The 18,781-nt window shown below is 38.6% G+C and overlaps 1 protein-coding gene across 5 annotated transcripts in view; it reads right to left on the bottom strand.

Moving 5' to 3' along the window:
- The window catches only part of Atosa (atos homolog A), a 79,709-nt gene that overhangs the window by 43,442 nt on the left and 17,486 nt on the right, over nt 1-18,781 (bottom strand). Inside the window, exon 1 of one of the 5 annotated variants that reach the window (XM_090358383.1) lies at nt 5,187-5,476. The exons of the other annotated variants lie outside the window; for them this stretch is intronic. Coding sequence (XP_090214509.1) covers nt 5,187-5,223 — 37 coding nt within the window. The 5' untranslated portion in view covers nt 5,224-5,476. Of the gene's footprint in view, nt 1-5,186; nt 5,477-18,781 lie in introns of those variants that run through there. 5 annotated transcript variants of the gene reach the window in all.

Raw genomic sequence — 18,781 nt, 5'->3', positions numbered from 1 at the left:
GCAATGCAACAATATTACCTTAGTAGTACTACTGACGGTAACAACAGTACGTGAATATGGAATAGTGTTTTTTCTTGTTAAACTTGCTTGTTCTCTAATTCTCAGTTAAGTTAAACTGTGTCTTTAGAAAGTTAGAGGGCTAGATATTTATATAGGAATCAAAAAAATCTTAGCACTGGAGCTGATCGTGTAGTCTGTGTAGAGCTCTGTGTAGAATGTTTGCCCAATATGCACCTGGCCCTGAATTTGATTCCCAGAGTGGACACACAGGGACAGGGAAATACAGATAGATAGACAGACAGACAGACAGACAGACACGCATGCACGCACGCACACACACAATCTTAGTATTAGAATATGAAAAACAGGATAGAATCCAAATTAAACCCTTTCTCCACAAAAATATAGTTATTATACCTCAAAGTATCAAGTATGCTTGTGAAATTTTGTGTACTTAGGGGAAATAAGCAAGAGTATTTTCCAAACATTACAGCTTTGAAATTTGAGCTTTCACAATTTAGACGTACACCATCTAGTTTTTAACTGTATTTTTTGTTTGTTGGTTGGTTGTGGGGCTTTAACTCAGGGCCGGGGTGCTGTCCCTGAGTCTCTTTGTGCACAAAGCTAGTGCTCTACCACTTGAGCCACAGTGCCACTTCTGGTTTTTGAGTGGTAAATTGGAGATGAAAGACTTTTCTTCAAACCTGCCTTCAAATGACATCCATTCAGATCTCAGCCTCCTGAGTACTTAGGATCACAGGCCTGAGCAACCCAGTGCCCCACTAGTTTTTCTATTCTAAAACAGTCATACTCATAATTTGTGATGATATTTAATTTCTGGCTGCCAGATAACTGGTTATTCCTTATCATTAAAATGGGTGGCCATTAAGGCTTAACCTTAATTCTAACAAGAACTCAAAAGGAACCTCAGGAACAAAACCCCAGGGAACTGAAAGCATATCTGATAGTTCCATAACTACACAACAAATCATACAGGCAAACTTCAAATTTTGATCCTCAACCAAGTTAACTTCAAAAAATTAAGAAAAAAAAATACCAGCTTATTTATTTAAAGACAGGGCCTCTTGATGTAGCTCTGGCTGGTATTAAGCTCATGCTCGTATTGCCTCAGCTCCCCAGTACTAGGATTAAAGACATGTGCCACCATGCCTGACTCAAATTTTAATGCTGCATATTTAGCAGTGCAAGTCAAATAACAGAGACATGTATAACTGGCATGGTTTTCCTTTCACACACTGAATTATAAGAAGATTATAGAAAAACCAGAGGCCTAACTATATGAGGTGGAAGCCTCATTTTTTAAATATCTTCTCTCGATTATTTCCTATAATGTATAATCTTATTTTCACCATGCTTATCATAAATAAACCTTCGCATTTCCTTTGATGTTCAGAACTCTTTGGAGAAGTTGAGGAATCTAGTGAAGAAAGAACAAGACAATAAACAATACTTTTTCAGCTCCTCCATTAATAGTTTTCATGCTGCCACTTTTATGAGGCTTCATGAAGAGATTATATAATCAGATCCAATTAATACCACAAACAGGTATATTTTTAAACTTAGCCTTTGATTTTTAGATCGAGAAATCTGAAGATCCTTGCAAAAATAATAGAGTATGCTGTAGCAACACTGATAGATGACAACATTTGACAACAGCCTGTGGACTGGTAGGCACCTGCAGTCCCAACTAGTTGGGGGAGTTGAAGTCACTTGAGCCCAGCAACATAACAAAATATCTGTCCCAAAGGAAAAAAGCAGGTGTGTGTGTGTGTGTGTGTGTGTGTGTGTGTGTGTGTGTGTGTGTGTGTGTGTGTATAATAGAGGGGTGGGGGAGAGGGAAAGAGAAACTGACCCTCAAACTCCTCAAACAGTTAAAACCTAGCACCCCCTGCCTAGCTGACTATGAAAAGCAAACCTTTCTTGGTTCTAAGCTATGGATAAGTAATGGAACTCCACATAGAAAAGTTAAAGAGCCCTCTGGTCAAACAGCGTTTAAGGTAGACATTTAAACACTTAAGGAAGCAAACATATTTGATAATGCTTGTAATGTAGGTACAGACCTAGATACAAAAAAGAAAAGTTAAGATTATCACATCTTCCCATCCTGAAGTATTTTTTTGTTTTTGTAGGTCCTGGGACTTGAACTGTGAGCCTGAGCATTGTCCCTGAGTTTTTCAGCTCAAGGCTATTGCCCTACCTCTTGAGCCACAGCACCACTTCTGGTTTTCTGGTGGTTAATTGGAGATAAGAGTCTCACAGACTTTAGTGCCTGCACTGGCTTTGAACAGCAATCCTCACATCTCCGCCTCCTGAGCAGCTAGGATTACAGGTATAAGCCACAGTGCCCAGCTCTGAAGTTTTAAATAATAATAGAATTTAGAAAATGGGGCTCGAGATACGGTTCAATGATATAATGCTTGCCTATCATGCACAAGGTCTTGAGTTCAAATTCAAGCACCACACACACACATACACACACATGCACACGGGCGAACTTAAAACTTGTAAATAAGGAATATGTAGATCATAGCCAAGGAATTTTAAAATAAAACCATTTTGTATATATCAACTACAATTGCAGTTATAATTGATTATTGTATATGATAAATACTAGCACTTCCAATTGTTTTTATGAAGCCACCAAAAAAAATAAAAGAAAGACAAAAGAAATTACTGTGTTTGAGAGCCAAAGTATTTTTCTATAAGCACAAAAATATACAGCTGATTTACAGGTCTAACACAGAAAAAGACAATGAAAATTCTACTGTCAAATAAAGAGTTGAAATATGCCAGCAATGCTATCATAACTGGCCAGTTTATACACTTCAATTACCCTGAGATTGTTATACCAAACAGGAATTTTCAGACGCTTCATTATGCAAAACATCTTTAGACACTGAGCCCAGGAATAAAGTTTGGGTTTTTGCCAAGAATATTCCTTCTGGATACAATGACAGAGCCTTTGTGCGACACAACAGCACTCTCAACTTTCTTGCCAATTTCATGTGCCTCCATTTTTTGCAAACTATGAATGAAAACAGCCTGCTCTTGGAGGGTCTATTGATTCTTCTGAAAAAACCAGAGAGAAAAGAGTAACAAGCCAATTGAAGAAAAACTTTGCTTTTTATGATTCTATAATTAGAAAATAAAATTAGTAGCAATGAGAATGAATCAAAAAACAAAAATGATTAGACTAACCTCACATGGTTAGTGCTTTCTGAGACAGGGTTTCAAACTGGCTTCTAACTACAGCCATGCACTATCACACTTGGCCTAGAGTCATGTCTAATATAACTTGGTCCTCTCTGTATAGTCCTGCTTCCCTTTCCCACCTTCCATTCAAGTCCCTACACCTTACAAAGCACAGCTCCCTTCCTAGCAATGAAGACTTTACAATGGGGAGGCCAACACTGTCACTTAATCTTGCTGTAATTCTTATTATGCCTTCTCCCAAAATTTTAGGAGAAATGTTCATCTTTTATGTAAAATTCAGCAACATGCAGGTCTGCATGAAACACATTTTTTATGCTAAAGACTATTTTGTAAATTTGCACTGATGATTTTGTCTTTTCTCTCAAACTTTTTCCTTGAGAAAGAGTGATGCTGTGTAGACCATGCTGGCCTTGAACTTGACTGTGTTCCCAAGTGCTGGGATTATAGGCGTGGGTACCATAACCTGGCAAGTTTTTCTTTAATACAAGTACTATATGTATTGTTGAAAACAGGCAGGAAAGGGCACAAAAACATGGATTTGCTTTGTTTTTAAAGAAAAGGAATCTTTCCTCTCTTGTCAAAAATGCTAACACTGAGTATTAAGACTTTCTAACTACAGAACAACAAAACCAATCCTGTTCCAAAACGTAACACTGGTAATGGTAACAAATGAAGCTCTAGTAGTAACTTTAAATGTGTACTTTCCTCATTTGAACTAAGACACAGAGTATATTAAAAAACTTTGAAAGATGGGCCAGGAGTTTGGCCTAGTGGTAGAGTGCCTGCCTAGCATGCATGAAGACCCAGGTTCGATTCCTCAGTACCACATACATAGAAAAAGCCAGAAGTGGTGCAATGGCTCAGGGTAGAACACTAGCCTTGAGGAAAGTCCAAGGACAGTGCTCAGGCCCTCCACTCAAGCCCAGGACTGGCCAAAAAAAAAAAAAAAAAAACTTTGAAAGAAACTTAAAACAACAATCACTAAAAGAAAAACTGGACATTAGTGAAAAAGGGGCAACATGCTAATTTACCTGCTTTGCCTCAATTAAGTCATTAGTGAAATTAATTATGTAAGCTCTAATTGCATAAAATTTGAGGAAATACAAGAAAAAAAGAACCAACCTGTTTCTCTAACTTTTTATATAATCAGTTAGGCAAACCAGTTTTTTTTTCCAGCTCTCACACAAGCACACGGCAACCCATATTCTGCTGAAGTATTAGTATGATTTAAATGAATAAAATTGTACTTTATTTGTAGTATTAACTTAGAATCAGATAACAAATTATTTTATTCAGAAGAGTGACTTTGATTTTAAAATACGTTAATGATTTGTAGTAAATTCTCTTTAACATGCTTCACTGTCTAGTTTTCTAGATGGATATTTACCAAGCACTACACTGAATCTGGTGTTAAATTACATTACTGTTTTTTATCTAAATAACTAAAAATTGCACCATCTCAGGTCAGGTAGCACCTTCTCCCTTTATGTCAAAAACACACTAAGCTTCAATCTGCTAATTTTTGTCAAATTCAGAAATAATTCAATTAAAAACATATACCGTATTTTAAGAGCATTCTTGTCTCCTCATACAGCTAATACTCTGGCAAACTCAGTTGCTTCCCAGTATTTTCATTCTTACCACATTTTTTCCCTCTATTAAAGCCGACACATTGTATTTGATTTCTTTTCTTCTTACTCATTGTTCAGATTAGCATTTTAATAATCTTTTAGGCAATGCTGTTCAAAGGAAACAAGGCCAGATGAAGCAAAAGAAAACTCCCCTACACCCATTTTTTTTTCAAAGTGAGATTATATTCCTAGACCTGTTTATTTAAAACAAAAACAAAAACAAGCAAACCAACCATGCGATGCAGAAACCACCCTGGGTAAATAGCCAGTAGAAAACTGGAAGCTTCAAAATAAAGCCATTAAAAGCACTTCATTACACACCTTCTCTGCGAAGCCCTTTGTTCCCACTGAAAACCATACTGGAATCCTGGTGTAAAAGAAGTTGCCTGCCTGCTGTCAGTAGCCACACTGTCAGGCACTGAGGGATCCAGATGTCGGCAGGGGTGGGAGCAGAACGCTAGGTCCCCGTCCCCGTCCCCCTCCCTGGGCTGGCGCAGGCTTTCACAAAGGCAGCAGAGTAGGGAGCACATAGCAACAGCACTCTCCGCTGATTGGACCGAGGGGCTCGGCCCCTGCGCGCCGGTCCACTCCCGGCTTCCTGCCTACTTGGCAGTGCTGTCCTGCTTTCTTTGCTCCTCTGCCCAACTCAGCTGTGTGCAGGCAACTTGAAAGAACAGGAGCCTGACAATGACAACGTGGCCCGACTGGAGCCCCGAAAATGCAATTTTTCATTTCTTTTTCAGAAGAGAGCAATGGCTGGCATACATTTTATTTCTCTGAGTGTTTCACCTAACATTGAGGACAAAGAAGGGGGAGTGAAGAGAATCAGTTTATTCACATTTCAAGTCAATCGGGTTCTTCCTTTCCTTGGAACTCCCTCCCCACCCCCGAAAAAGTGGAAAACACACACACTGAGAACAATCAGAATAAACTATCAACCTCCACCATCTAGAACAGTGAACTACACACACAAAAAAGTCACAAATTCCTAAAAAGCACAACCAGAAAATAAACACTTAAAATGGGTTAGGGCCTGAACTACTCCCTCCTCAAGGTGAGACAGGGCTAAGTAGAAAAGGACTCAAAAAAAAAAGTAATCAGCTACTCAGTAAGCTCTCACAAAACAAGACTTAAGTAGATATTCACTGTAAAATGTCTCAATTATATAAAACTGTTACTTAACCTAAATTCATTTACTTTTATCTGAAAAATCACCTGGGGATATGAAGGTATAGATTTTTTTTCAGGTTTCAAGCACTGACTTCAGTGTTCCATTACATGATTTCGACAATCACTAGCAACAGAAATCCCTCCCCAGCTCAGAAAGTTGTTAGAAAAGTACCCACAGGTAGAGGGGCATGAATGGGCACAAAGAATTAGAAACACTTCCCATTTCAGAGGTATTTCCTGTGAGCATCACCCTCAACAGAGATAGTGGGTTTTAAACTTTAAAGTGATGAGGACTTTTTTTTTTTTCAGTCTCCCAGCAAAATGCACTAGAGCAGTAGAGACAGGACTTGTGTACAGGAGAGGGCTGTAGAAGGGAGCAGGCCAAGGCTGCAGCAGACACACGATGTTTATTACTGAGATCTTTGTTTATCTGGAGTGTCTACGGTGGGGGAGGTGCGTATGATGGAAATTCTGGCTACTGGAGCACCCCACAAGAACCATAAGGCTATTTTTAAACAACCAGCCACAAACAGCATTACAGTTTCATAACAACCCCAGAATCCACAAGACTACTACCTCTCAAGAAGCTTCTAGAATCTCTGGGCTTCTATAGTATACAAGTAAATACAACCTGAAAGAGTTCAATCTCATTACTACTTTAGGAATTTGATCTGCAACTGGAGCTGTGGCTCAAGTGGTAAAGTAGAGCACCACCAAACTAGAGAGGAAAAAGCCAAGTGGGAGAAGGAGGCTCTGAGTTCAAACCTAAGTGTTGATACATGTGCACCCCCACACAAACACAGAGTCAGATCTCTGACTCTACAATAATTAGCCAAAGGAATTACCCAAAACTTCTAATAAATGAGCCGAAGTTTCTATTATCCCTGGGTTTCTATTAAACACAAGTAAAATACAATACAACCTGGAGAGTTCAATCTTATTATTACTTGAAAAATCTAATCATTGACTCCAGAATTAACCAAAGGGAAAACCCCTAACAGCCCTGCCTTTAGAAAGTACAAAGTGAGAGGTGTGCTTCTGCCTGTAAGTTAGGTAGAAGCAGGCAGGTACTCAAAAAATGGCACCCCAGGAACGGCAACATTTTGGTGTCAGGCCAAACAGTTCAAAACATGAATCTACCGTTTCTAATAATGTGACCACATATAAAATTTCTAAACCACTATGAGCTCCAGTTTCTTCATTTGTAAAACTTTCTCCAATTCAAGATTCATCTCATGCCCCTATATATTTTCCTTAGTCCTTGTCTCTGAGAATGCTGAATATCTACATGACTGGTCTCATCATCTTATAAGAGCTTTTAAACAGCAGTACCTGGTTTATCTAATCGATTACTTAGTACTATTTATATCCTATACAGTATTTGATTTGATTTCATAACTATAGGAAAAAATAGAGTTAAGTATTATTTTCACTGCTCAAATAAGGAAAACAACCAACTTCAAAGGTTAATTTACTAAATAGTGAGTTTAAGGCCAGACTTGACCATACAGTGAGACACTGTCTCAAACATTATCAGCATCAACATACAGTTGATTTGTTATAATCCTTAAAATTGAGCGGGGCTGAGGGTGGTGTGGAGGGTAGTACTACGGTTTGAGCTCAGGGCTTAGTACTTGCTAAGCTGGCATTTTAGTTCTTGAAGTCACACCACTCACCCTTGGTTGTTTTGGTTTGGGACTCAAACATCTACTCAGCTTTTTTTCTGCCCATGTCTGGGCACTTGAGCCACATCACCAGTAAGTCATTTTGATGATTAGATATGAGTCTCTTAAACCTTTGTATCCAGTCTGGCTTTGAACATTCTCAGATCTCAAGTCTCCTGAGTAGCTAGGATTACACATATGAACCCATCTGTGCTGGGGTTTTCCTTAAATTTTAAAATTAAAGGTTGGTATCAGCCGGACATTCATGACTCTTAGTTACTCAGGAGGCTAAGATCTGATGATGATTTGAAGCTAGCCAGGGTAGAGAAGTCTATGAAGGGGTGTGTGTGTGGGGGGGGGGGGTGTTCTCCTGGGACTGTGGGACTTAAACTCCGGGCCTGGACACTGTTGTTGTTGTACTGGATTGTTGGTGTTGTCCTGGATGTTGTTGTCCCTTGTTGTTTGTGAGCTCTTCAGCTCAAGGCTAACACCCTACCCCTTAAGCCACAGCACCACTTCTCCTTTTCTGGTGGTTAATTGGAGATAAGACTCTGCTTTTAGTCCAGGCTTAAAACCACAATCCTCAGATCTCATCCTCCAAAGTAGCTAGGATTACAGGCATGAGCCACCATGCCCTGCTTCTATGAGATTTTTTTATATATTTTTAATATTTTTTATTGTAATTAATAAAAGGGTTTCATGATATTTTCCAGATAGAAGGTGCATTAATTCACATACATTGATACCCTTTCACATGTCTTGGTACCCATTACCCTCCCCCCTCCCCCCCACCCCACCCCCCCCCCCCGTCTTGGTTTTCCCCCCTTCCCTATCAAATTTCAAATAACCAAATACAAATATATTCAATATATCAGATAACAAAGTGATTTTAATCTCCAATAAGTCACCAGAAAACCAAAAGTGGCTCTGTAGCTCAAAGGGGGTAGAGTATTAGCCTTAAGCAAAAAGCTCAAGGATAGCACCCAGGCCTAAGCTCTACAATCCAAGGGGTAGGGAGGAGGAACCTTTTAAAGATCAAGATTAGGGCCACACTTGGTCACATGCTAGCACACACCTGCAATCCTACCCTAGGAGGCTGAGACAAGCTCATGACACAAGATCATAAGACAAGACCAGAAGACCAGGCTACAGATGGAGAGCCTGTATGGAGGGGGCTGGTGTAGGGGGAGTTAACAAAACAAAGGTAATGACTAGGTAACTACTACAAACAGGCCAGGCATGATGCCAATTCATTTACATACTTACCTCTTCTGATCCTTATGTAGTTGCGTCTCCCATTTGAAAAAACTGGTTTGTTCCTTGTCCAAGTAACCAGAATCAAATGGACAATAAAGCAAGGATGCAAATTTAGGTATTCCTGAATTTAACAGATACTTTAACCACCATGTACTTCCTTTAACAACTTTTTTCTTATGTACATCCTAAGGCAAATATGATATCACAGTTTTAATGCCTGTCAAAACTATTGCCAGGTACTGGTGCTTCCTTGGGATCAAAGCTCAAAGCCATCTCAGGCAGGAAAGTCATGAGAGACTTATCTCCAAATAACCACCAATAAACTGAAAGTAGGGCTGTGGCTCAAGTGGTAGAGTGCTAGCCTTGAGTATAAAAGCTCAAGGACAGTGCCCAGGGCTAGTGTACCCATGCATGTGCGCACGTGGCGCACACACACACAAAAGAAAGGAAGAAAGAAAGGACAACTACTTCACAACTTTATGAAGTTCATTTACTTAGTCCAGAGACACTAGAGGAACAAAAAGGGACACTACCAGAAAGTACAAATCAGGTCTAGTCTTGTTTCTGGCCCTGTATTTTACTAGTTACTTTGGAGATAGAGTCCAGCAAACTTTTCTGCCTAGACTGGCCCTTGAAATGTGATCCTCCTAAACTCAGTCTTATGTTACTAGGGTTGTAGGAGTGAGCCACCAGCATCTAACTTTCAAAAGCATTATACTCATAACCTAATTTATGGAGTTATAACCCCTTTGCACAGTGAATTAATAAAAACAATTTTAAAATACAAAAAAAATTTAAGACAGAACAGGAATACATTAGGCCATAAGTTATACCAATTTCTACCACGAGCAGATTCCTAGCCATCATATTTGTTGAGATGATTACTCAGTGATGTGTTTTCATTTGAATAAGGTACAAATAAGCCAAGCAGCCAAAGAAGAACACCTAACTACTGTGTTTTGAAAAGCTAAAACACATTCTTAATACCAAAATATTAAAAAAAAACACCTATGAGACTTAATTAGTATTCTCATCTTTGAAAAGATTCTGGGTTATGATGACCTAGATTAGTTCAAGTAGTGCCTTCAGAGCCTGTTTACAAAAGCTAAGATCCTGGAGAGAAGAAAATGTTCTAGCCTGTTTTTTGGCATCAACTCTACTACATTGTTTAAATGAGCTAGAACAGGGGTCATTTATAATCTAGGCTACTGGACAAACACTATCTAATAATGTTCTGTATACACATTAGTTACATTTAATAAGCAAAAAGATCAGACATAAGAATTCATTTTTAGTATCTTCTAATACCTAATCTTTATAAATTGATATCACCATTATTACACAAAATGTGGGTCAAAGTAGACATGTATCCACTCCCACTCATCTATCTCAATATTGTTAATATCAATTATAAAAAGTGCTCTATTCATGACAACCTTAAGCTAAAAACCAAATCATGACTTTATTTATTTGATAAAATGATGTCTGCTGGGCACTGGTAGAGGCTGGGTTATGGGGATTGGCGTTCAAAGCCAACACAGGCAGTAAAGTCTATGAGACTCTTATCTCCAATTAACTATCAGAAAACCAGAAGGGCTGTGGCTCAGGGGGTAGAGTGGTGGCCTTAAGCTGAAGAGCTCAGGGACAGTTCCCAGGCTTAAGAGTTCAAGTCCCTTGACCGACAAAAAATAAAAATAAAATAAAAAAAGAGGCCAACAGTTCAAAACATGAATCTGCCATTTCAATAGAGTGACCATATATAAAATGTCTAAACCACTGTGAATGCCAGTTTCTTCATTTGTAAAACTTTCTCCTATTCATGATTCATCTCATGCCCCTATACTTTTTTTCCTTAGGCCTTGTCTCTGAGAATGCTAAACATCTGCATAACTGGCTTCGTAAGTCTCATTTTGTAAGAACTTTTAAGCAGTAGTACCTGGTTTATCTAATCACATACTTAGTGCTATTTATATCCTATACATTATTTGATTTGATTTCATAACTATAGGAGAAAACAGAGTTAAGTATTTTTTTCATTGTTCAAATAAGGAAAACAACCAACTTCAAAGGTTAATTTACTAAATAGTGAGTTTAAGGCCAGACTTGACAATTACAATCATCATCCTGTTATTTTCATTTTAGTTATAATCTTTAAACTTTTTTACTAGGCAGGTTGCTCTACTACTTGAGCCAACCTTAGTCCTGCTTGAATTCTGAAAGCCACATGAGTTTGACTAAGTCGGTAGAACTGTTACCTTATCCGATTTATGCTAACACTCTCCAAAATTCAAAAAGTGTATCTGTCATTTGTATCACTACCTGCTGTATGTGCATTTGTGTGTGTATGTATGTTGTTTTATTGGGGATTAAATCCAGGGCTAGGCAAGCAGTCTACCACCAAAGCCACAATCCCCAGACATACTTGTCTCTATTAATAAAGATAATGATATATATAATTGTAGAGAAGACAGGATTTGCAAATTATACTTGCCTAGTAAGTATAAAACCATTAATTCAAACCCTAGCTATCCGTAGCACTCTAAGCTTTTAACATCTAAACAGAAATTTGTTTTTCTATGGATAACATTCACAGTTATTAGTAGCATCCTCTCAACTCTCTAAACTTTCAAAGTTCGAAGAACATAAAAATAGCCGTTGATTGATCATGTATTTAATCATGAGTGGCTGCCTGGCACAGCCATTTTTTCTGTGGTATGTTATTGTAAAAAACATGTTCGGGGGCCAGGGGTGTTTGGCCTAGCATGCACTAAGACCAGGTTCGACTCCTTGAGTACCACATACATAGAAAAGGCTGAAAAGTGAAACTGTGGCTCAAATGATAGACTCTAGCCTTGAGAAATCCCCAAGGACTGTGCTCTCAGGCCCTGAGTTCAAGTCCCAGGACTGGAAAAAATAATGTTAAATGACTACATTATCCCAATTTTAACCAATAAAATAGAAGCCCAGAGAAGTCACATAAGTACACACAGCCAGGTAAGGTGGTGGCCAATCCAGGCAGATTTCAAACTCATGATTCTCCTTCATCCATTTCCTTAGTGCTGGGAAGGCACTCACCCACAAGGCACTAGTAGTTATTAAATAAGCAATAGGCTTATCATTCTCAGGTTTAATATAGACTTTATAGTTGGAGAAAATAGTTAAGAAATTGACATTGTCTTTGGGCACAGTGGCTCACACCTGTAATGCTAGCAACTCAGGAGACTGAGATCTGAGGATGGTGGTTCAAAGTCAGTGCGGGCACTAAAGTCTGTGAGACTCTTATCTCCAATTAACCATCAGAAAACTAGAAGTGGCTCTGTGGCTCAGTGGGTAGGGTGGCAGCCTTGAGCTGAAGAGCTCAGGCCCAGAGTCCAAGTCCCACGACTGACCAAAAAAAAAAGACTGACATTGTCAAATGAAGGGCTGGAGGTATGGCTCAAGTGATAGAGCTTCTGCCTAACAAACACATGCCCTAGGTTCAAACCTCAAAAGGGGATAGGGAAACGATTAGTGCCAGAATTTACACATCTTACAGGATGCCACAACAAATTATATAAACCCTCCTTTACTAGTAGTAACACTTTCTTCTAGAAAAATCCTTAGAGAGCCCTAAGGATTCAAAATGTATATTCTATAAATATACACATTCCTTGGGCTGTGAATGTGATTTAGATGGTAGAGTGCATGCCTAGCATGCATGAAGCCCTGGGTCTGATTCCTCAGTACCATACATAAATAGAAAAGCTGGAAGTGGTACTGTAGCTCAAGTGGTAGAGTGTTAGCTGTGAGCAAAAGAAGCTCAGGGACAATACCCAGTTCAAGCCCCAGAACTGGACTGGCAAAAAAAAAGTCTTTTCTCCTGCAGAACTGTGCATGAATCAATCCTTTAATAAAAACTCTTCATGTTCAGTGTGATTCCAGTTTATAAAGTACTTGTCAGATATCTAAATACTTCAATTGATTCTAATATTTTAGACCAAGCTGGTTTTAGCCAAACCATCTAGAGGGAAAAAAATCAGTAGAGACCTCAGAAACTAAGCACTTCCAAGGAAGCCTTCAGCATACATATGCTATGTACATAATAGTTACTCAATAAACATCTGCTTTTAAGACAGAGGGGGAAAGGGTCTAAATGTCTCAAGTTTTACTATGTACAACTATAAGTTCTGAAATTTTTGAGGCAGCCAGGCACCTGTAATCTTAACTGCTCAGGAGGCTGAGATCTGATGATCCCAGTTACAAGCCAGCCTAGGCAAGAAAAATCCATGAAACACTGTAACTCTGCGTAACCGCCCAAAAGCCAGACATGAAGCTATGGCTCAGGTGGTAGAAGACCAAGCTTCAGTGAAAAAATTAATGGAAACCACACAGGCCCCAAGTTTAAGCCCCAGACCAGCAACACACACAAAAATATACTAAAATGATCAAGTTATATTTTTACAATATAACTATATAATTGCTAATTAAATATTTATTGTGGAAGAAACTGCTTATAAGCATGCAGATAATTGAGTTAATATTTAGGGAAAAGATTTCAGAAATTGAGTATTTCTGAAACAAAATGGGAAATTTTGTTTTATTTTACATCACAACACAAATTCTTTATCATTGATCCACTGATTTTCTACAAAGGTAGAAATGATAATTATGAATTATACAATCTTAGATGATATACCGAGCCAGGAGTCTGGCCTAGCTGGTAGAGTGCTTGCCTAGCATGTATGAAGACCAGGGTTCAATTCCTAAGTACCATAAATATAGAAAAAGCCAGAAGTGGTGCTGTGGCTTAAGTGGTAGAGCTCTAGCCTTGAGAAAGCCCAAAGACAGTGTTCAGGCCCTGAATCCAATCTCCAGGACTGGCAAAAAACTATAAATATATATATAACACAGTTAGCCTATGACTCTATAGACAGAATGTTTTATTTCATAAATTAATGTTTCTATGACATACAAACCCTTAGCCTAATTGTGATTAAGTTCTAAATACTAAATCCCAGTGATTATAAATAGAGATTCCCTCCTTGAACACTTGTATGTTAAACTTGTTATTTAAAATATGATGTAAAAATCAACGTTAATAAATTCTTTAAAAAAAACACATAAAAATTTTTTACATTCACATTGCATGTGATGATTTAATTTAAATCATCTAAACATATAAAGAAATACAACTGTGTCCTAGTAAGACAACAAAATGATTAATGAATATAAATCATTACACAAAAGCAACCCATTTAGAGGAAGAAGATAATTATGAAATAGGATTAGGCATGAAGGCAACAGGCACAAGCCATGACGCTTTAACTTACACCATTCCTGTAATTGTGTGAATTTCTTATTTTGTGAAGCTGGAATCTCAATGATAAGGCACTAGTAGTTATTAAGCAAGTAATAGTCACTAGATGTGGGGAGTGTTTTGTTTTTGTTGTAAAGTCCAATTGCATGTTGCGTGCCAAGACAGGGTGAAGAATGCAGCAGAGAAGGCAGATGAGTTTCCTGCCCTTGGAGAACAAATAATGCAGCAGAGGGAGGATATAGTCTAAAAAGAGTAAATGAAGGAAACACAAATTGTATTAGATGTCTGGCCTTTCAGTTCCTAGAGCATGCCATCTCTTTCTAAACTCAAGACCTTTGCCCCTATACTCCCTTTACCCTGGAACATTCTTTCCCTCATTCCTGACCCAGCTGGCTCCTCATGTCCTCTTCCCATTTGCTCAGAGGTCTTACCTAACCATCCTAAGCAAAGGGGCTTCTCACAGCGCTCAGTCTCTCCCTTACAAATTGGCAGGTTTGGATCATGTTTATCTCACTTATGGCAGAGAGGTTAATATAATTAGCAATATCAATAGACCAACATTTATTGAATATTTATTTAGAATCCAGTCCTGTTCTAAGGACTGTACAGAGCTTACCTCCTATCATTAAATCATGTTTTAAAATAGAGGCTACAGGCAGTATAATAAACAGTAGATAAGTAGGAAGTTTGAGTTCAGCATTTGTTGTAAGACAGGTTACTTCTTGTTTCTACACCTTGTTCTCTCAACTATAAAAATGAATAAGAATCACTTTGCAAAGGACTCTTTCCAACACAGTGATTTTCAGAGGAATTTCAGACTAGTGAAAGCTATTTCATGTTCTGAGTTCTTCACAGTGGAATTTAATCCGTACCACTATATAACTCAAGGACTTTTTGTAGTTGTTGTTCCAGTGTTAACCATTCAGAGCATCTTAATAGATAACTGAACTCTGCAATGCAAGTTACAAAGCACAGGCCCAAGGTTTGACCCAGCCGCCTGGACTACAGAGGCATGCACCAGGACCAGCACAGGCAAACACTGATAAACAAAACAGTATTTCCTTAAAGACAAATGTGCGCTCCTTATCCCAACTTCTCCTGAGTAGTTAGCATGTCACTGTAAGGATTCACACATCCCATAGACAGTATTTAGAAAGGAGTTATGACTGATAGACCTAGAAGAATCATCTAATCTACCAGAGTATACTGGACTTTTTTTTTTTTTTTTCAATCCTGGGGCTTGAACTCAGGGTCCGAGTACTGTCCTTGGGCTTTCTCAAGATTAGTATTCTACCACTTGAGCCACATCGCCACTTCTGGCTTTTTCTACATATATGGTACCAAGGAATTAAATCTGGGGTCTTCACACATGCTAGGCAAGCACTCTGCCACTAGGCCAAACTCCTGGCCCTATACTAGACTTGTATCAGACATTCATCAAATATCTTATAGTATACTTTTCATCCTTTTTGTAGTATAGTTTTAACAGGGAAGCAGAATAAAACTGTTATTTCAGAGGGCCTATCACAAGGAGAGTTCAACAGTAAATACTACTGAATGACAAGGGAAAAAAAATATAGCCCTATAGTCATGTACACAAAACCAGCCATGCTTTTTTCGTATTGCACATTTATTGTAAGATAAACTAAAAATAAGAGGACATGTTAAAATAACACACACTACATCTATTTAGCCATAACTTTTATTAGTGAGATTTCAACAAAGAGTTGAAGAATTGAAAGCGTTAAAGGTAGGTCTATTCATTTGGGATATTACAGTTAAAATATTTATTTATTTATAGAAAACAAAAGTACCCCAATAATCCAACTTCATTACACGGCAAAACTGAATTGTACCCGTCCAGAAATACATAATGTTTCTGTTTTTATACTAAATTATAAGATGCTGAAACACTGATGAGTCAACACAGAAAATTACTCCATACTAAATACTTATTGGGCAGTCACTAAATGGCAAGCATCAGGGTATGCATTTGGAAACAGAGACATGAGCCAACGCTATGGAGGCCCTGCCCTGGTAAAGCTTACACTCCTTTTAAGAGAGGAAAACAGGTAAAGCTGCCAGGAAGGGACTATGAAGATGAGACACCCACAGCAAACAGTATAAAAGACAGGACAGGTGAGGAAAGTGACTTTGAGAATGTGTAAATTGAGTGGAAAGCCAAATGTAATTTTAAAAAGCCGTCAGTGCGAGGCCGGGAGTGTGGCCTAGTGGTCCAGTGCTTGCCTAGCATGCTTCAGTGAAGCCCTGGGATTGACACTTTAGCACCATATACACAGAAAAAAAACAGAAGTGGCATTGTGGCTGAAGTGGTAGAGCATTAGCCTTGAGGGAAAAAAAAATGCCATTGATGCAACTTGTGTTCTAAGAGGAGACATCTTATGTGAAGGCTCACAGTAGAGGCCAGTTTCAATAGACATGCCGTGGCATTACATGGGAGTTGAAGGGTCCTGCATGATATCTCCAACTTCCTCTCCAATTATAAAAATAAAAATGAAAACAAAATTCCTATGTCTGTCTCTCTGTACCCACCCAGAAATCCATCCCACCCACTCATTTACTGTCCTGCAGATAGGTACATCTCTCTAGGCCATTTGCCTGCTAAGTACTAAAGTTTTCATTTTAAGTTTGATCCTTAAAGTCTTATGGGTAACAGATTCTCATATTCTCATATTATATCATGCCAGAAAGGAACCATTGAGCTAACCAAAATAAAGCCCCAATCTCAAATTGAAAAATATGTAAATATGTGTTAATACAATAGGATCCCTATTTTATCGTGTGTGGGGGGGGGGGTCATGGAGCTTGAACTCAGGCGCTGTCCTTGAGCTCTACAGCTCAAGGCTACCGCCCTACCCCTGGGCCTGAGCGTTGTCCCTGAGCTCTTCAGCTCAAGGCTACCACCCTACCCCTTGAGCCAAGTCCCATTTCCCATTTTCTTGAGGTTAATTGAAGATAAGAATCTCAGGTCTTGGGGGGGGGAAACGGGTACCAAGACATGTGAAAGGGTATCAATGTATGTGAATTAATGCACCTTCTATCTGGCAAATATCATGTAACCCTTTTACTAATTACAATAAAAAAAATAAAAATAAAAAAAAAAAGAATCTCAGGTCCTTTTGTGCCTGAACTGGCTTTGAACCTTGATCCTCAGATCTCAGCCTCCTGAGTAGCTAGGATTAACAGGTGTGAGTCACCATACCTGGCTTAGGAACCCTATTTTATATGGCTTCAGTAAGAAGAATAAGGGAATTTTATTTTCAAAATAGCAAAAAAGTCATAGTCTAGTTATATTTATATTTATTTACAATGTAAAATGCTTGGCTCTCATGAGCATTTTAAGTTTTTGAAGATAAATCTAAATTTAACTCATTCTCCCTCTGTACACGTTAGCCTCTCAATTCTAGCCTCCAATTATCTGGTTTTTCTCATTCTTTAAGAAAATGACAGTGTTTCAGTCCACTAAGTTATTTCCTTCATACTGGCTGACAGGCAAAAATACTGACACAGTACCTCTCCGTCAACCCCTTTATATCTGCATCTCATAAGCTGTACCAGGCCAGCAATTATTTGACAGAAACTGATGTGCCCAGACTCATCAACATAACTGGATAGTCCCACAGAAGCCAGCTTTTAACTTGAGATCACAGCCACTATAGAAAGCATGCAGCTGAATTAGCCCCTTTGTGTGGATCTCCTCAGCTTTGCCTAAATGATTGGCTTCTTGTTTAGAAAATGTCCAAATATAACAATAGCAGCTCACATTTGCATGCTTACTAAGTGCCAGCCATGGTCCTAAGCACATTACATACATCAATTTATCTAATGCCCAAAAGAACCCTAAGCTAAAGTACTATTTCATCCCATGCTGAAAAGATGAAAATCACCAAGCAAATACAGGGAAAGGAACTTTCTAAAATCCTAATACTGTTAGTCTGTCTTCCATTCTCAAGACTACTTTCATTACTTCTTAGGACATTCTAATATAAATTACTGCTGTCCTTGAGGAACTTAAGAGCTTATACTTGAACTTGCTTCAAATTCAGTCTTGGCTTTTTATTACCTGAATAACCATGTGTAAACAAACAAAATTTTCTGGATGCTGCTGGCTCATACCTGTAAGATATGAGATCATGGTTCAAAGCCTGTCCAGCCAGTCAGTGAGACGCTTACCTCCAATAAACTACATAGAAAAGCCAGAGGTAGTACTCTAAGTAAGTCATAGTTAGGCACAGAGTGGCTCAGGGACAGCACCCAGGCCCTGAGTTCAAGTACCAGGATGGGCAAAAAAAGAAAAGAACAGAAAAGGAAAGAAAAGAAAAGAAACCAAAATTCTCTGTGACACAGTTACATTTATCTGAAGAGGGCAAAAGCATTCACTGCCAGGCTAATGATGAGGATCAGATGATCTTGATGCAAACACTTGGAACAGTGTGTATACATAACACATGGTATTACTAAAACTACCACTATTGCCACCTGGGAATTTAGCAAAAGATTACTGTATT

This window comes from Megascapheus bottae, chromosome 25 (genome assembly GCF_031878675.1).
Source record: "Megascapheus bottae isolate mThoBot1 chromosome 25, mThoBot2.hap1, whole genome shotgun sequence".
NCBI lineage: Eukaryota > Metazoa > Chordata > Mammalia > Rodentia > Geomyidae > Megascapheus > Megascapheus bottae.
This window is presented reverse-complemented; position numbering and strand designations above follow the sequence as displayed.